The 15,151-nt window shown below is 35.0% G+C and overlaps 1 protein-coding gene across 3 annotated transcripts in view; it reads right to left on the bottom strand.

The window, feature by feature from the left end:
• Positions 1 to 6,999: 6,999 nt before the first annotated feature.
• Positions 7,000 to 15,151, bottom strand: part of def8 (differentially expressed in FDCP 8 homolog) — a 41,110-nt gene continuing 32,958 nt past the window's right edge. For all 3 annotated transcript variants that reach the window (XM_028809848.2, XM_028809849.2, XM_028809850.2), the window contains 4 exons: positions 11,840 to 11,920; positions 10,110 to 10,250; positions 9,649 to 9,758; positions 7,000 to 9,011 (listed from right to left, as the gene is read on the bottom strand). In XM_028809848.2, the coding sequence (XP_028665681.1) occupies positions 8,921 to 9,011; positions 9,649 to 9,758; positions 10,110 to 10,250; positions 11,840 to 11,920 (423 nt within the window). In that variant the 3' untranslated portion in view covers positions 7,000 to 8,920. The remainder of the gene's footprint in view (positions 9,012 to 9,648; positions 9,759 to 10,109; positions 10,251 to 11,839; positions 11,921 to 15,151) is intronic.

The following is a 15,151-nucleotide window of genomic DNA, read 5'->3' on the forward strand; positions in this document are numbered from 1 at the left end:
CACGCTATCTTGTCTATCCCCAAAGTTGTGGATGAGATTCCTGGACGTACAGCGCTGATTGTTCATGACAGCATTACCGACCCTGGAGTAATTGTCAGAGAGAAACCCTATAGGCTCCCGGGAGGCAAAGAAAGCAGAAGTTGGAAATTAGGCGAATGCTAGAATTGGGGGTTATTGAAGAAAGCTATAGCCCTTGGTCTAGTCCAATTGTCCTAGTTCCTAAGCCTGATGGGTTGTGGAGGTTTGGCAACGACTTCCGTCGTCTTAATCAGGTCTCTAAGTTTGATGAGTATCCCATGCCGTGAGTGGATGATTTTCCTGATCGACTGGGGAACGCACAATTCCTAACTACTCTTGACATGACGAAAGGGTATTGGCAAATTCCTTTAGCGGCCTCCGCTAAAGAAAAAAACGCATTTAGTACCCCAAGTGGACATTGGCAGTATAGGGTTCTTCCTTTTGGTTTGCACGGGGCACCAGCTACATTCCAACGTCTGTTAGACACACTGCTATGGCCCCACAATTCATTTAGTGCCGCCTACCTGGATGATGTAATCATTTATTCCGGCACATGGAAGGATCATGTAGTGCAGGTTAAAACTGTTCTCTCCACACTAGCGTTAGCAGGGCTTCGTATTAATCCGAAGAAATGTTATTTTGGGTTATGTGAAGCCAAATATTTAGGCTACCTGGTGGGCGGAGGTACTGTTAAACCACAATGCAATAAAGTAGATGCCATCATTAATTGGCCCCGTCCGATCAATAAGAGGCAAGTTCAAGCTTTTTTGGAGTTGGCAGGTTACTATCGCCATTTTGTACCTCATTTCTTCGAAATTGCTGTGCCCTTATCTAGTCTCACAAAGAAACGTGCACCTTTAAAAGTGGTATGGGATAATTCGGCTGATAAAGCATTCGGTGACTTAAAGTTGGCCCTTACTTCAGCACCTGTTTTGAGATCTCCTAACTTTTCTCTTCCTTTCATCCTCCAGACCGACGCATCGGCCACAGCATTGGGTGACGTGCTGAGCCAATGCACCGACGGTGCTGAACACCCCGTTATGTACCTCAGCCGGAAACTATTACGTCCTTAAGGTACTATCTATTGGGGCATGAGTTCACTCTGGTGATGGATCATGCCGCTTTACAGTGGATGTCCCTTCATTGGGAGTCGAATCCACGCGTCACTAGGTGGTTTTTGGATTTACAACCTTATCGTTTTAGTGTCATTTATCGAAGAGGTTCCTTACAGGCCAATGCGGATGCTCTCTCCCGTGTCCACGACCTCTCCGTGCAGGTCGCCCGACCCGATGAGTCTGGGCTGAGGGGGGGGTCATGTCACACACGTGCGATTAGGAGGCAGTCAAAGAGCCTAAAGGTGAGTGAACTATCACGAGATATGGGTGTCACATGGTACTTACCTAGATTACTTCTTTCTACAGAAAACGCAAAGAAAAATAATGGCCTCCACTTCCGGGTATCAAAATGACCGCGACTATGTCACTTCTGGCCATCGTCAACAACATCACTTCCAACTTCAATGACGTTACTTCCAGTTCCTGTTCATAATTTCACTTCATGCCAACCATTTCCTTTTCCCATAATCCTGTCTGTATTTAAACGATCATTTTCACAAAGTAAAACTGTCAATTGTATTTTCAATCTTGAAGACTTTTGATCTGTTTTTTTTTTTTTCATATATTGTCTTAGGGCAATATATGGGGACGGTCCCCAAACCTTTTTCTTGTCTTTTGACTTGTTTTCTCTGGATTTTCCCACAATATATATAATTATATAAATGTAAGCCACTTTACGTCTCTGCCACTCGTGTTGTGAAGAAGGGGGATGAACGTGGTCGCTCCTTCAAAACCCCCTCTTAAAACGGTGATACAATGGGAAACAAATATAGTTTATTTTCCTCCTCTTTGCTCAATCAGCAGCTGGCATGATCTGCATCTTGAGTGACACTTCAATCAATCAATATATATATATATATATATATATATATATATATATACTAGCAAAATACCCGCGCTTCGCAGCGGAGAAGTAGTGTGTTAAAGAGGTAATGAAAAAAAAAGGAAACATTTTAAAAATAACGTAACATGATTGTCAATGTAATTGTGTTGTCATTGTTATAACTGTTGCTGTCTTTTATATATATATATATATATATATATTATATATATAATATACACACACACATAAACATTTATATACATATACATATATATACATATCAACATATACACATCTACATATATATACACACATACATAAACACACACATAAGACTTACTGACTGAAACGGGCTTTCATTGACAATCATGTTACGTTATATTTAAAATGTTTCCTTTTTTTTTCATAACCTCTTTAACACACTACTTCTCCGCTGCGAAGCGCGGGTATTTTGCTAGTATATATATATATATATATATATATACATATACACACATACATGCAGTTTTAATAACACAGAAATCAATATAAACATTAACATCATTATCATATGAGAATATGAAGTAATATATAAGAAGCACATTTCATATAAATATAAATTATTAAACAGTAAAATCTTCTTCTGTAATTTGCTACCGTGGCAATTTGTGTGTCTGTCCAGGATTTTAAATGACCTGTAGCTCGCAAACCGTTTCACCTATACACTTGAAATGTGGTACACATATAGTACGTCACGTCTACTATCCGCTTTATGGGTGATGATTGTTTTACTCTTTTTATCTTTATTTTATTTTATTGTAGAATCAACTCCTATCTGCGCACAGCAGGGCGGCCGTGGGCGGATGCGTATGGTGTATTCACTCCATGTTATCGTGCATTGCGCTGTCAGTGGTATTTTGATAAAAGAATTTGAACAACATATAAGAAGCGTATAAATTATTAAACAGTAAAACATTAACATTTAAGAAGTAAAGTTACATTAAGTACTACTGCAGTGCCTTCGGGTATACCTCATTTTTTGTTTGCCCATTACATGCTTAAATGTATACATTTTTTGGTGCACCTACCCGAGAACACACGACATATAACCGAGCGTGGGAGAAGCATGGATTTTAAACACGCGTTGAGTTCATCTGCTGGTCTCCCTCGTGGAATAACTGGTAATGTTTGACTAAAATCTACAGCAAGTAAAACGACATTACCTCCTATTTTTTTTTTTACGATCTCTGAGATCTTGCTTTTTTCGGTTCAAGGCTTCATAAGCTCTTTTATGTTGTATGGTGTACTTATCCCAAACCATCATCTTTGAATGTTGCAAGACTTTCGCCTTGTATGTAGATCGGGGTAATTACATTCATTGCATTCCTAGTCTGAATCACAATCTGATTGTATGGGTGGTTACCTGGCACTGTAGGGTTGCCACCCGTCCTTTAAAATACGGAATCGTGCCGCGTTTGAGAATGAAATTGCGCGTCCCGTTTTGAATCAATACTGGACGGGATTTATCCCGTATTTTTTTTATCATTTTTTTTTTAAAGCAGCGTCTCATGCAAATCATCCTACACGCATTTTATGAAGATGCCTCCTTTCCTACTTTTGATTGGGTAATACTTGATGTCATCGTTAGTTTGATTGGTGTTTTTAACTGTCCAGTGAGGAGGGCGTGTCTTTTAAGTACAGTCTGCATAGTGTTGGCACTGAGATGTGGCGTCAGCGCCATAGTTGAAGCCCCTAACGTTGCGGTCAGCAAGTCGGCTAACATCCGCCATGTGCCGTCTTTCAGTTGCGAGAAGCAGATCATAGAATGGTTGAAACTGTTGCCCCTAACATTGCGCCACGGCGTGTGGTTCGTTTATACCTCGTGTCTTCTCATTAAACTTTTATCTCGCGAATATGTTATTGCAATCCGCAGCGGGAGCGTTTCTATAAACTTAATTTAAACTTACGTTTTACACCGTGCTTTGTTTCCCTTATGAACATGCTTGTATGCTTAACTCGCTCCGTTCTCAATTGTTTAATTAATTTTTTGCTCTTCGCTGTTTGCGGCTGTTCCTCCATTTCCCCCTACTTCGTTCTTTTATCTCGCGAATATGTTATTGCAATCCTTAACGGGAGCGTTTCAATAAACTGATTGAAAATAGTTTTGCATTTACCTTTTTAGTAAAAGGCGAGCTTTTAAGCCTGAGAAATCACCCCGTAAATGCACACGTTTAATTGGACATGTGTTAATATGTATGGTTACACAGTATTAAAAGACAGTGAACAACGTCAGTTACCTTTCTTCCCGCGTTTGATAAAAGGTGAGCTTTTAAGCCTGAGAAATCACCCCGTAAATGCACACGTTTAATTGCACATGTGTTAATATGTATGCTTACACAGTATTAAAAGACAGTCAAAAACTAACGTCATTTACCTTCGTTCCCGCGTGTGACTCGTGCTGTAAATGTCTTCCTTGTTTTTAGTTCACGTGATTACGTAGGAGGCGTGATGACGCGATACGTGACTCCGCCTCCTCCATTACAGTGTATGGACAAAAAATATGTTCGTTATGACCATTACGCTTTGAATTTCGAAATGAAACCTGCCTAACTTTTGTAAGTAAGCTGTAAGGAATGAGCCTGCCAAATTTCAGCCTTCCACCTACACGGGAAGTTGGAGAATTAGTGATGAGTGAGTCAGTCAGTGAGTGAGTGAGTCAGTCAGTCAGTGAGGGCTTTGCCTTTTATTATTATAGATATATATATATATATATAATATATATATTATATATATATATATATATAATATATATATTATATATATATATATATATCCTCTGTGTGTGTCATAGATGCAAGCAGAAAAAGTGGCTTGCTGGTTTTGAGGGAATGATAGTTGGACGACACATTCTCCTGTTTGCTTTTCCCTGGACCAGAACACAAATTTTCAGGTGTACTATCACATCACGTCTGCCCCTCTAATATATATATTATATAAAAATGTGCCCCTTTTGGACCCTAATTCTGAAAAAGGACAGAACTTTACTTTGCAAATATAAGAAAGCTTGTATTTTGAGGATTACAGTTCATTGCCTCGTTTCTCCATTCCCCCCCCCCCCCAAATCAAATTGGCACCTTGGCACTTCAACATCCTGATGCCCTCTGGTCTTTTAATTTACTATGTTATATTCACACCCATTAACCCACTCAGTGTTTTTATGTCACAGTACTTGTTATTATAACATATGGACATGTGTATGAAAACCGGTCAAGTGCCAAAGTTTCTGTACTGTATACCTGAAAGGAGGGGTAAGAAAAGTGACTAACCAGGATGGCTGAGGTCTTTAATTATGTCATTTGCCTATCTAAAGCAACTCTTGTTGTATATCTCCAGCTAGGTACTGGTAATACTCTGTGCCATCTTCACTACCCACTGCAGTGCCTGATGCTCTCGAATTGAGCAGGTGCTATACACAGGATGCAAGTATGGACTCCAATGTGCACCTGTAGAAGTTAGTGAAAACAGTTGGAGAAATGCGATCTGTCCTTCGACATCTATAGTGGCATTAGTGAGACTTTTTAACAGAAATGTGTTGTTCCCACTTTAGTTTGTCAGTTATAGTCAATCCAAGACATTTAAAGCTGCTCACTCTTTCAACAGCATCGCCACAGATGTAGATGTTAGTGCAGGGGTAGGAAATGTCAGTCCTGGTGAGCCGCAGTGGCTACAGGTTTTCATTCCAACCAAATTGCTTAATTAGAAACCAATCACTGCCAATCTCAGACCTTATTTCATTTTATGGCTTGTTAGTCTGTGCAATGTAAGGCTCTTATATAGTAGATTTTTTTCCTTCCCAAGGATATCATCCAAATGATTGAAAGCCTAAAATAGATCATTTTTAGTCTGTCACATTTTTCTATTAAGTGTTTTATTAAATCAAACAGTGCATGATGAACACACACAGATGTAATTGGAAAAAAGCTAGCTGGAGAACTGCTGGCTGCTTTGTCTTTTACATCTTATTGCCAATAAGGAGCAATTAAAACACTGAATGCAGCAGTTTAAGATTGAAATAAGCAATTAAGGTTGGAGAACCTTAACAAGCGAGACCACTAAAATGAAGCATCAAAATGTCACTTAAGCAATATGTGCTTCGTCAGCAATAATTGAGTTCTCGTTAAGGAACTGGGTTGGAACAAAAACCTGCACATACTGCGGCTCTCCAGGACCGACATTGCCCACCCCTGTGTTAGTGGATTCTGCTGTATACTTTCTGACGCCTTTGGTCAGCTTCTTAGTTTTGCTGATATTAAAGGTGAGACTGTTATACTAGCACCACTTTGTCAGCAAACAAACCTCTTCTCTGTGAGTTGTCTCGTCATTGTTAGTGATCAGGCTTATGATGGTTGTGTCATCAGCATTATACCTTCATTTTTCTGGGTATTTTTCTTAAATGTTTTGAGACTCTCTCCTGGAATTTGTTTCTTTTAATTCTTCTTTAAACTTCCATTATTGTCAAAATTCATATTATTCATGAGAAAGTGTATTTTAGTGTCACTGTTAGAAATTATTACAAATTGTTCCACCTAATTATCTTAATTTTCAAAAATGCACAACTAAAAAGCAAACTGAGGATGTGCAAGACTGTTTACTATAAATCAGTATGTGGTGTGATGACATTTTTTTAAATATTCAAGCATCTCCCCAATGTGATGTTTTCAAATATGTGTATATTTATAAGCAACATAAAACATACTATCTTGTTATTTTTTTTCATTGTAATCATTTATAACAAAACAGTTCCAAGCAAGTGAATGTATAATGTGCTCTTTAATTTAAGATGGTAAGAGTTAATCCAGATTATAAAAAACACTACGTAACTTTAATTAGAAGTAACAGATTAAAAAAACTAAAAACAGGGCCATGACATTTTATAATTAAATGACCCACCAAAGTTACCACCATTGTGACATAAAACTGAGTTTATAATCTTGAATCCAGGATAACAAAGTGTCAAGTGCTCAGTTTTAAATTCAACACTCAATTGTAATCAACAGCACAGAGCAGTTTCATTTGTATTTTATTCATGCACAGCGCCTTACAGTACATGGATGACTGTCAAAATTTAACACAAATACATTCACAAGCATAAAATACAACTTTATTTCAAATGAACAATTCACACATTATCGAAAACAATTGCACAGTTGCATTTATTTCACTATGTATATGTATATTATGGGCATTATACATAGCATACCAATGTAGAAGTGGAATAAAAAATAACTCCATGTAACACTTTGAACAGTGTATTAAATCTGCATTTATAAACAAAAAATACAGTATAGTTACCCTTAGGTAAAGCATGCCTTTTGTGTATCTAGGTTTGGATAGATTTTACGATAGTTCAAATAGTAAATAATTCTAGTTATAATGATTATTGTATCATATTAAAAAAAACACACACACAAAACACATTTTTAGGTTTGTGTTTCCTTTGAGGCTAGAATAAATTTTAACATTGGGACATGCACATTTTCATTTAAATAATTGAGGTACACATGATCTATTCTGTACATGAACATTTAAGATATTCCCATCATCTGAAGATGACAAATATATCATGGCTAACACACTGAGAACAATACTTTTCAGGAGACAGGTGTTTATTTTATTGTTCTTTTAAATCATTGCTTTTAACCCGTTTCCTAAGTAAAGTGCAACACATCTAAGCTAAATGTAGTTTTCTGTGCAATAATTAAGCTGATAGGATAGCATTAAATAAAAGTGCAGCCTAACAGCTAATATCATTTGATTGCTTCCTGAGGTAATGGTTAATTATCAGGGTGCTAAATATTATAGCAGGCTCAAGCATTTGTTACTGTCATAAATAACTGTTTAAATATGGACATAATTAGTATATTAGATTAACTATACATTTTAATTAGGTCATTCAATTTTTGGGAAAAAGGCAAATCAGTGTGATAGCATGTATGTGCTGTATTGATCTCTTATGACAAAAGTGATTTTTTTAAAGCACAATTAAATTGGATGAATTTAATATAAAGCAGGTTTTTGAAACATTGATCTTCACAGAGGTATATACTTTAAAATCCTCAAACCAATTTATGGTCAGAAGAAGCCAAAGATTAATTTGGTAGCAAAAGGCAGCAATGCACTGTGGGTCCTATAGCTGATCTAAACACATATATATCTGTGATTTGACAAAAATTGAATATTACTGCAGCCAGATCATTTTTTAACATTGTTTCAGTTATTTTGCATGAGATTTATCTTTTCTACACAAAAAAGCAACTGCCTTTTTTTCACACTATAGGAAAATTACCCAACTGCATTTGTAGTGTTCTTTGCACCAGCTGCATGGTTATACTGCAATTTCAGCCTCTTAAATATTCATTTTGCTGTCAACCATTTGAGACTTTTAAATGTGATAAACCTTTTCCTACATTTAACACAACAATGTGTACTTTTACACTAAATACTAGTTTGAACTTAAATGGTATATTCAGTGTATAGTCAGTTTTCATAAAGGGAATGCTTTAGCTGTTCATAAATACTTCAAAATAGAACTCAGGTCTTCTCAAAATTGAATTCATCTCCAAATAAAGTGTCTTTTCAGTTTACTGTCAAAAAGGTTAACATAACCAAGTGTACTAAAAAAATTGTATAAATTTAACATTAAATGCCATGCGGTTTTAATACAAGGCAAGTAACAAAACAAAATTAGGGAAAAATAAATAATCACAGGTTTAATTTTCATAAAATATTGTCTTTCAAAGTGGAGATGGAGTTCGCTACGTGCAAACATCACATCAATCTTGGACCCTGCAGTAATATTTATACTAATAATTTACTAAATGTAAAAAGTCTCAAATTTATTGTCTATCGTGTTCTCAGACCTACTGTATCTGACATCTGTTACAAGTCACTACTGCTGAAGAGATCAAATGGTGGTATTAACTTCTCACTTCTCACAAACATCAGGCACAGTTTGCTTGCGTTCCGACATCCTTGCACATTTTGGGCAAGTGGTAGAGTTGTCATAGTAACAGTCTCTGGAAGCAAAAAACAGCATTATAAATCCTTTAAATAAAATATTTATAGTTAAAATGCATCCATTTATAAAACGCAAAATTCAGATATAGCATGAAAAACTACTGTATTACCATAGAAGATAATCACACTACCACCAATGGTACTGGCCTGATTTAGTTACTTACAAGGAAATAACTGCAACACGTTTTATAACATTTTGTTAAATTATGTCATGAGACCTATTTCAGGGCCTTTAAATTTAGGGACGTGGATACATTTTGTGATACTTTCAGATAATTTTCCCAGTTTTTATGCTCACATGAAATTAAGGAAGAGAACAAAAAAAACTAGTATTATAAAAAATGTAAGCATATTTTGCATTTTAGTTAATTACATTTGTAAATACTAAATAAAAATTCTAAAGTTAATATATATGCACAGAAATAAGTGCCAGAAATAAAAAGGTAACATTTTAGCACTTTATAAATTAAACATTACACCTCAATCTCTTGTGTATGTAACAGTTTTTAATTTGTCTGTCCTTGTATAGAATTGTGGCTGTTAGGGACAGTAGTATATTGTACATATGGTATGTTAAAAATTATTTTGTAAGATTGAACAGCGAAAGAAAATGTTAAAATATGCTTCTCTACTGACCTGTGGAAGACTGCAGAACAGTCCTTGCACACTGATGTGTGGCTGTCAAAAGGAAATAAGATGTCTCCTTCCTTGCACAATTCACAAACAAACCCCTTGGCTTGACACTTCTAGAACAAGTAGATGACTTTGTTTACAGTTGTATGTTAGGTCTTAATAACATTTACATTACAAAACAGTGCAACAGTCTCTTTCAGTATAGGTTTTGCAAGAAAAAAAAATTTGATCCACACATTTTAGAAGAAATTGGTTAACTTTTCCTTACTGGACCACTCTACAGTGAGTAATTAAAATGAGAGGTTTTTGCAGATACGGACACTTGAGATGCAAGCTAAGAAAAACAGAAAAATAAAAGTATCTCTTATATCCATATTGTAATTGGGAATAGGGTTGTACATCTAATCCGATGCTGTAATTTTTAGAGGAAAAGAGTATAGGAAAACGCCACTGTGCAATCTTACCTCACAATCCAGTTTGATGTGCTTTGCAAATGTTGTGTGGATTTCTGTTAAAGAGCAACTTAGGCGGCCACTATAAATATCGATCAGATCCTGTAGAGAATACATTTCGTCATTCTCCACAAAATGCTGGCGGTCCTGCAGCTAAGAGAGAGTTATACTTTATTATGCATTTACACTAATTATTTGAATGCCTATAAACATTTAATTCTACAATAAAGCAAAAAAATATTACTGTGAAGTTTTTTCAAATCAAATTTGTCAAACCAACTGTTAATCTGATCTTGGAAGACACCGGTGTTCATGAGACCCAAATACTAAATTCGGTAAACTCCTGTTCTTTACTGCATCTCTGCCCTGCTCATCTTAATCCTCAGTGTTTCAACTCACTCCATGGGTATGACTGTGGCTAAGAAATACTAAAATGCTAAACACTCTTATAAATGCTGTAGCATGCCACTCCTTCTTAGGTATATCTTCAGTAGAGACATTATGGAGCCTTATTTAATTTTAAAACTTGTGCTTTCCCACTTCACAAAAGTTAGACGCTGGGTAGGCTGAATTGAGACAGGCTGATAATGGTTCGTCATAATGTTTAAAAAGCAAGCTAAAAAAGAAAGAAATGAATGATAACTGCATACAAACTGCTGCACTTGTAAACAAGCAGCCTTTTGACCATGTCAGATGAAAGATAATAATACCAAAGGCAGTTTCAAAGCACAATTTAGGATAGGATTTGTCAAGCATTGAGTCAATTACCTAATCTTATTTTATTTTTGCATTCTTAGACCTTAGTGTGAAAGTGACCATTTCTGATTTTTTGATTGAAATACTTTATTAATCCCCAAGGAGAAATTGTATTTTCACATGACCTTTGGAGGTCAAAGCGCAGGGTCAGCCATTGTACAGCACCCCTGGAGCAATTTTCAGATATGCATATCTATAAGCTGAAAACTGTCAAAGTGTACATGTATGTCATCTGAATGGCACATTTACATTAAGAATTGGTTTCCAAATTCACACTACTGTATATACAATCACACTATGTTTTGATTTAGGCAATTATAAATAAAGTTATTGTTTTTAAATATAATCAGCTAGTGCACTATCACATGGGTTTCTTCTGTCCCTTGTTGTACACGGTGTGCATTTGATTAAATGTTACAAAAAGTGTTGCTTATATTCTTTCGGTTTTATATATATCCCCTCACGATTGTTTCTACCAACATTAGATTACAATAATCAGCACGAAGGACTATAAACACCCGTGTTAGAAACTGCACATGGTAACTGACAATATTGCCTCAAATCATAAGTATGGAGTCATAGCATTTAAAAACATTAAATTTTAGAAATTTAAATCAAATCATAATTCATAACACATTCCATTACACAACACTGTATATCTTTTTTTTAAATGTTTAAAATCAAATATGCCTTAAAGTGTCAATGACATTTTGCAAGAGATCACAGTAACCATCTTAAAAATATCAGGTGGAGGTTAAATGGCTGTCTGGTTTTCCAAAACACATTCCTTCAGGTCTGCACAGAGCACATTAAGTCATGCATATGTGTCTTTCCCACATAAAAACAAAACAGTAGTGCCTGTGAAGGATGCTATATTGAAATAAAGATTTTACTGCTAGATGAAGGGAATACCAATAAAATGACCACAAGGTGGTGATGTTAAGCAAGAAAAAAAAATTGAATTCTTTCATTTAATACTATCATACCTGAAGTAACAGTCTGGCCTCCATAGCTTCTTTGCAAGTTATAAAATATGGCTTCATGAGAAGGATGTCTTGACGAAGTTTCTTTAGAAGAGGAAGTAAAACATCATAAGTGATTCAATAAATATTATATGGTATATTATATAAAATAGCCAGAAGTAAACAAGAACAAAAGCAAGAGAATTAAGCCATCTGAATGCTGCAGTAATATGTTATCCAAAACCCAGTGTCACTCCTGCATCTCAGGACCATTTTATTAAAAGTGCAGACACTCAAACTTTTGACACATCATCTTAGTCCTCCTCTTAAACACAGCTGAAATGCAGGTTTAGCAATCCTATTATTTATAGACTCATTTGTAAAATGAAACGAAGAACTAGTAACTTATAGCTAGAGAAGTTATAATTTAATTTTTTTCTGTGCTTTGAATTTGATGACTTAAAAATATACTGGTGCCACATACTGTTTTCGTCTTTGTAGTCACAGCTGCTGGGGCAGGCTCTGGCCCCATAATTCTGTTCATAAAACAGATGGGTGGCAGTCATGAACAGAAATAAATGCAGCACATAATGTATAGTTAAAGCCAAATGTAACCCAAAGTAGTTGTTATACTTTTTTTGCAAATAAGCATCACTTTGAACTTGTGTGCTTCTTTAACATTTTTTGTAAAGATGTAGCAGCCCAGATTAAAAAAAAGTTTTATTTTGCTCAACTTTAAATGTGCTTGGCATCTCTCAGCGATTTGTACATTTACAAAATAACTTGCTTCATTTGAACTAATAATTATAATACTTATTATTACACTATAAATAACTCTTCATCAATATATTGAACTGCAAGCAGGTTAGACACTTTCTTGAAAGAAGCTTGGATACATTTTTATAAACTTCCTTTACTATCCTGTAAAAAAGTATACTTTTTATTATAACAAAGACATGGATATTAATTTCAAACCTATATCAATATATAAGAATTTACTTCTAGATATTCTGATATTACTGGAAACAGGACCGTTGAACTAAATTTTCATATAAAGAATTAAAGTCAGCCCTCGATGAAATACATTCTCCTTCAGTCTTTAAACAGCATGATTTAACAGAACTAAAAATTGTACACACTGACACACTTCTCTGTCAATTCAGACTTTCCAAAACATATCTAGGTCAAATTCCTCCTTGTGACAGATTCCTTCAAGCACCTAGTTCTCTTTGTCACAAGATTTATGAATGTCTCCAACAATCAAAAAAATTTTCTCAGATCATCTTGGGATCAAAATAATCCCTGTTTCTCTAAAAACCCTGAACGTCTTCCACTGCTTAATGAAAATCAGCTATTGCACCTTCCACTCTGCTGCTTCAAATGCATCTTATTTTTGCACAGCTGAAAGAATCTGACCCCTTGGAATAACATAATGGAGAAATGATTTCCAATTATGTTCTTAAATTAACACAAATTAATTCACTTTATTAGGAACAATTCATTTTTTTGGAATCTATCACACATTTACCAATGCTTTCCTCAACTAACTGAACATGCAGAACATTTCTAATCATTATGATATTTTAGTATCTTAGTGGTTACATGATATGAAATCATTCACTCTAGATAGGTCTATTATTATTACAGCTACTCATCTGAATAAGATGTAGTACTCTATGTAATGTATGAACTGCAAAGAAACCATGAAATCAAAAACTTGTTAAATAAAAAGCCTTTACACAGCATCTATATTGCTTTTAAACTTTTTAGAAATTAAAAATGCACAGTGATATTACATACTTTTTGCTATTTTAGCAACTGCCAGATTAATCAGTAAATATCTTCTTATTGTGATCACAACATGAATTACAGTGCTTTTTGGTGGGTATGATTTTCTGGTTAATTGAGGTAAATTACATAATAAGAAAAATCAAAGTTAAAAGAAAAAACAATTTACTACAACAAAGTATTCCAAATTAAAACTAAAACTCTAAGCAATGTCCATTCTGTTTTACAAATGACAGCATCTATTATTTCATATGAAATTTCCAAACATTCCAAGGTATTAAATGTGTGCTTAAACTTTCTTAAATGTGATTGTGCAAAAGCAGATATACAGGACTAAACTGGTGTGCACACAAAGCCAGTTTAATGAGCGTTTAAAAAAAAAAGTTCAACATGAACACTATCTTTGGCTTAGAATTACTGTAGCACATTAATATTAAACTGCAATCTGCTTTTGCTGATAACAATAGATAAGTGACATTTGACCGGTTTCTCGTGTTGACTCAAAACTGTTTAAAAAAAAAAAAAAAAAAAAAGAGATAACATTTAAACATAAGGTTAATATGTTTTGTAATACAAGTTAACAGAAGTGCTAAAGGAAGTTACAGATCCATTCTGATACTTTATGTGGTATAAACACAAAAGAAACACATATTGTTATTCTACTTCTTTTCAAGGTATGTCATATTATCAATTCATTACTTCTTTATATGTTCCAGTTTGTTTAGGGTGGCCATAACCTATCCCAGCAGCTTTGAGAATAAACAACGCTAGAGAGGGCACACGTCCATCACAGGGTACACTCATGCATGCCCAACTAATGCCATGTATTCCCACATAATATTTATTACAAAAAAAATAAATAAATAAATCAAAAGCTTTCCTTAACTTTGATTATCATTTTGCAGCGTACCAGAATGAATATGTTAGATGACAGTTCACATGACAATTCATTTCTGAACCGAGCAAAAAAAACATGAATTCTAATTGCCCATTCTTTTTCATCGGTCACAGACTTTCGATTTAAAACTTTGTTATTTTTAAAAGTGGAAGGTATTCTCTCTTTCTCTCTATCATAATGAGCTGGGAAACTTGCAGTTAAGTCATGAAAGTGCTAATAGAAAGTATGCACATTCTTGTACTTGATCCATTCTGAACAAAAACACATTCCATACACTTTATTCAGATTGTTTAATTTCTGCTGCAATGCTGCTATACCCAAAAATTGTCTTATTTACATACTCCAAGTTGGACAGATGGACAGCCAGACACACACACAAACAGGCCTATTTGTTCCCAGGGAGAAATTTTGCTTTTTTACAAAAGCTTATTAAATAATTAAATAAAAAAAAATTTCAAATAGGTAGATAAATAAACACTATGGTCTGAACACAAACAAGAATAACTGAAAACAAAGAAAAAAATAAAAAGACAGAAAACTTCTAACTTGGCAGTCACAGTGAAGCATTATACTGTACATGCAGCAGTGGCCAGTACTGGTCCTTCAAAACTCCTAGAGACTGGGTTGAAATTCCAGCCTGCTCAATGTTT

The sequence above is a fragment of the Erpetoichthys calabaricus genome, chromosome 9 (genome assembly GCF_900747795.2).
Source record: "Erpetoichthys calabaricus chromosome 9, fErpCal1.3, whole genome shotgun sequence".
Taxonomy (NCBI): domain Eukaryota; kingdom Metazoa; phylum Chordata; class Cladistia; order Polypteriformes; family Polypteridae; genus Erpetoichthys; species Erpetoichthys calabaricus.